A 2,905-nucleotide genomic window follows, 5' to 3' on the forward strand; every position below is an offset into this window, starting at 1 on the left:
GTCTTGTTTTGGGGCGTGCTGTTATTTTGCTCATGTTTGTTTCTGTTTATGATTACCATAATCAAATGTATAATTTGTTTAGTTGTTGTCAATGTCAACTAATCAGAGGTGACACTTTATTTGACTGATAATGCATTATGACCTACTCTGTATATTAGGTGCTGTTCTCCACTAGATGGAGAACATGCCATTACTGTAACACAAGATAGTTAGGCAGAGGAATATCTCACCCACTATTAATGACTTCATTCAGTTACAGGTGGATTAAATCTTTCAAGCCTCAAAAAGGCTCACAAGCAACATTATATTACCATTATAATATCCAACGCAAGAGAAAAAGTCATACATATTGGGAATGACATAAGGATGAGTAAATAATGACAGAATTTCCCTTTTTTGTGTGAACTATTTCTTTAATGATTCAGCTTAAATATGATTAAATACAGTCCGAAAGTCTGAATGTTTGTGTCAAAAGAAGCAATTTGAATGGTTATTTTTCAAATATTGCATTTGAATTTTAAAGCAGATTAAACAAAGCCATTAAACATCTCTTAACATTCACATAAGATAAAGATAAAGAGGATCCAATAGTACATTTTTTTTTTGCTTAAATAAACATACAGAATATATATTCTCTTTTTAATAGATAGATTGATTACATATATAGATAGATTTGCAGCATCCTCTAGGCCTCCATTTTCTCAGTCCACTATCTTCTTCAGACCTGGAGGAAAGATTATCATTTTTTTTTAAACAGCACATAAGCATCATATTAACATGCCATATAATTATTAGGGTTGTACCATTCAGACGGTTTTTAATCCAGGGCGCTTTTGGATCTGAGCATAACTTTTCCTTCTCTGTGTAGAATCTGCAGGAGATAAATAAACATGAAGTGAAATGAACACAATATCATATACATATTAACTTCTGTGAAATAGAGAGAGCTTACATTATAGCATCCACACATGGACTCAGAGCATTCTGATGCTTGTATCCCATCAGTTTAATTGAAGCAGGGATTCTTCCTTTTGACACTTCCTTACAGCAGCTCACGCCAACACGAGTGGGATGACGATCTGAAAGAGAGATTGAGATTGAAATCTCCACTGAATATATATTATGTGCGTACTGTTTATGATTGAAAATGAGATGATTGTGATATTGACAAGGGCTCCATCAAAGAAAACTAAACTGTGCTACAGCTAAATGCAATATTTAGCAATAGATTCACCATCATTAAAAGGATTGTCCACACAAAATGGAAAATTCTGTCACCATTTACTCACCCTCATATCTTTCCAAACCTGTATGCATTTATTTAATTTATAAGATATTGAAGAATTTTGGAAGCTAAGCAGTTTTGGTTCCCCTTGGCTTAATATTTTTGGTCCATACAGTGGAAGTTAATGGGAAACTGTTACCAAAATTATGTTAAAAAACTTATTTTGTCTTCCACTGAAGAAATGAACTCATTCAGGTTATTGGGAATAACATGAGAAAGAGTAAATATAACCAAATTTGCATTGTTGGATAGATTAGGCTTCAAACATCAATACTAGTCTGAAAACATTTTGGTGTGAATTAAATGAATCCAAAATGCTAAATCTGAGTATAAATGTAAAAAAAAAAAATAGAAATACAAATACAGTATTAAATCCTAAAACTTACAGTGCTGTACAGTAACACACACAAGAACCAGCATCATCAGAGCTAATTTCCATTAGAGCTGCATGATGTTGGTGTAAAATATTCAGATAACCACAAGAAGAATATGTTTGAAGGCTAGATCCTGTTTTAAAGATGCTGTATCTAGACTCAGTCTTTTTATATGGTATTTTTCAAGACAGGATATTCACTTCCTTTACATCTCTAACCTGTAAAAGGTTTCCCGCTGATCTCATGTGACAAAAGTCAAATTCATGATCACAGCAGTATTATATCCTGAAGATTTAGGGCTCTTCCTAAGGTTTCTCATTATCAGAAGCACATGAAGAGACAGTGACACTGACTATGGTATTGAAATTTCATGCGCTGCATGTTTAGTTACTTACAGTTGGCTTGTGCACCAGTGAAACATCCAATGAGGGCGATCAGAACAGCAATGGTGATTAATCTAGAAGTCCAGGCCATGGCTCTTGGCATCCAGATCGAAGGTAATTTGGTGTTGGTCAGTTAAGAGATACAGTGCAGTAGCTGTCAGGTGGAAGTAATGCGTCACAAACTTACCACCACTATTTTGAAAGCATTGCATCAAGATATCATTAAAGCATTCACATCCCTCAACCACAATACATTCAGTCTTACTCATCAGCATAATTTATGAGAAACTAATCCCCCCCCCCAAAAAATGCAAAACAGACCACAATACATGAAATGAGTTTAGGCGTTAAATGAGTTTACCTGAAAACGTAACTTAAGTTGAAGTGTTGAGTTTCTGCTTTGGATGTAATTGGATGTTCTTTACCTTAATACATTATTTTTCTTTTAATCAAAAAAGCTTTTATATTTACATTTTTAACTGGGTGTTTCTTCAGCGATGATCACTTTTGGTTTTCTTAAAAAATTTCAACCACATTCTTATGTTAACATTTCGCATCATGTATTGTGTTTAATATCATTCTTTATCTGGTGCCGTTTGTAAAGCTGCTCATGCTGAAAATAACAGCAACATTTTGTCACATTTAGCTTCAAACAATGTTTAAAAAACTGAATTTTTGACGGTCACTTTTTAGCACATTTACAACAATATTTGTCAACTTAGAGATATTTTAAATAGTTAAATATAAATATTAAATGTTACACCTAAATGTTAAATGTTAAATCTAAATGCTAAATCTAAATCTAAATGTTAAATCTAAATCTAAATCTAAATGTTAAATCTAAATCTAAATGTAAATATTAA

General features: G+C 32.7%; 1 protein-coding gene across 1 annotated transcript; it reads right to left on the reverse strand.

Annotated features, from left to right (window-relative positions):
• Positions 1-488: 488 nt before the first annotated feature.
• LOC132116206 (C-C motif chemokine 12-like) lies at positions 489-2,172 on the reverse strand. The gene is made up of 4 exons (XM_059524904.1): positions 2,055-2,172; positions 953-1,079; positions 804-871; positions 489-724 (listed from the first exon to the last, which is right to left on the reverse strand). Exons 1-4 carry the CDS (start codon positions 2,143-2,145, stop codon positions 702-704), a joined length of 309 nt encoding a protein of 102 aa, XP_059380887.1. The 5' UTR covers positions 2,146-2,172; the 3' UTR covers positions 489-701.
• Between the last annotated feature and the right edge of the window lie 733 nt (positions 2,173-2,905).

The sequence above is a fragment of the Carassius carassius genome, chromosome 35 (assembly GCF_963082965.1).
Source record: "Carassius carassius chromosome 35, fCarCar2.1, whole genome shotgun sequence".
Lineage (NCBI taxonomy): Eukaryota > Metazoa > Chordata > Actinopteri > Cypriniformes > Cyprinidae > Carassius > Carassius carassius.

Excerpts from the sequence above, each read along its gene's own strand:
- LOC132116206 (XM_059524904.1), bottom strand. The coding sequence starts at position 2,145 with ATGCCAAGAGCCATGGCCTGGACTTCTAGATTAATCACCATTGCTGTT. Across the intron at positions 1,080-2,054 it reads CACTGGTGCACAAGCCAACT|ATCGTCATCCCACTCGTGTT; the intron begins GTAAGTAACTAA and ends TCTCTCTTTCAG. Across the intron at positions 725-803 it reads GATTAAAAACCGTCTGAATG|GTCTGAAGAAGATAGTGGAC; the intron begins GTACAACCCTAA and ends TCTTTCCTCCAG.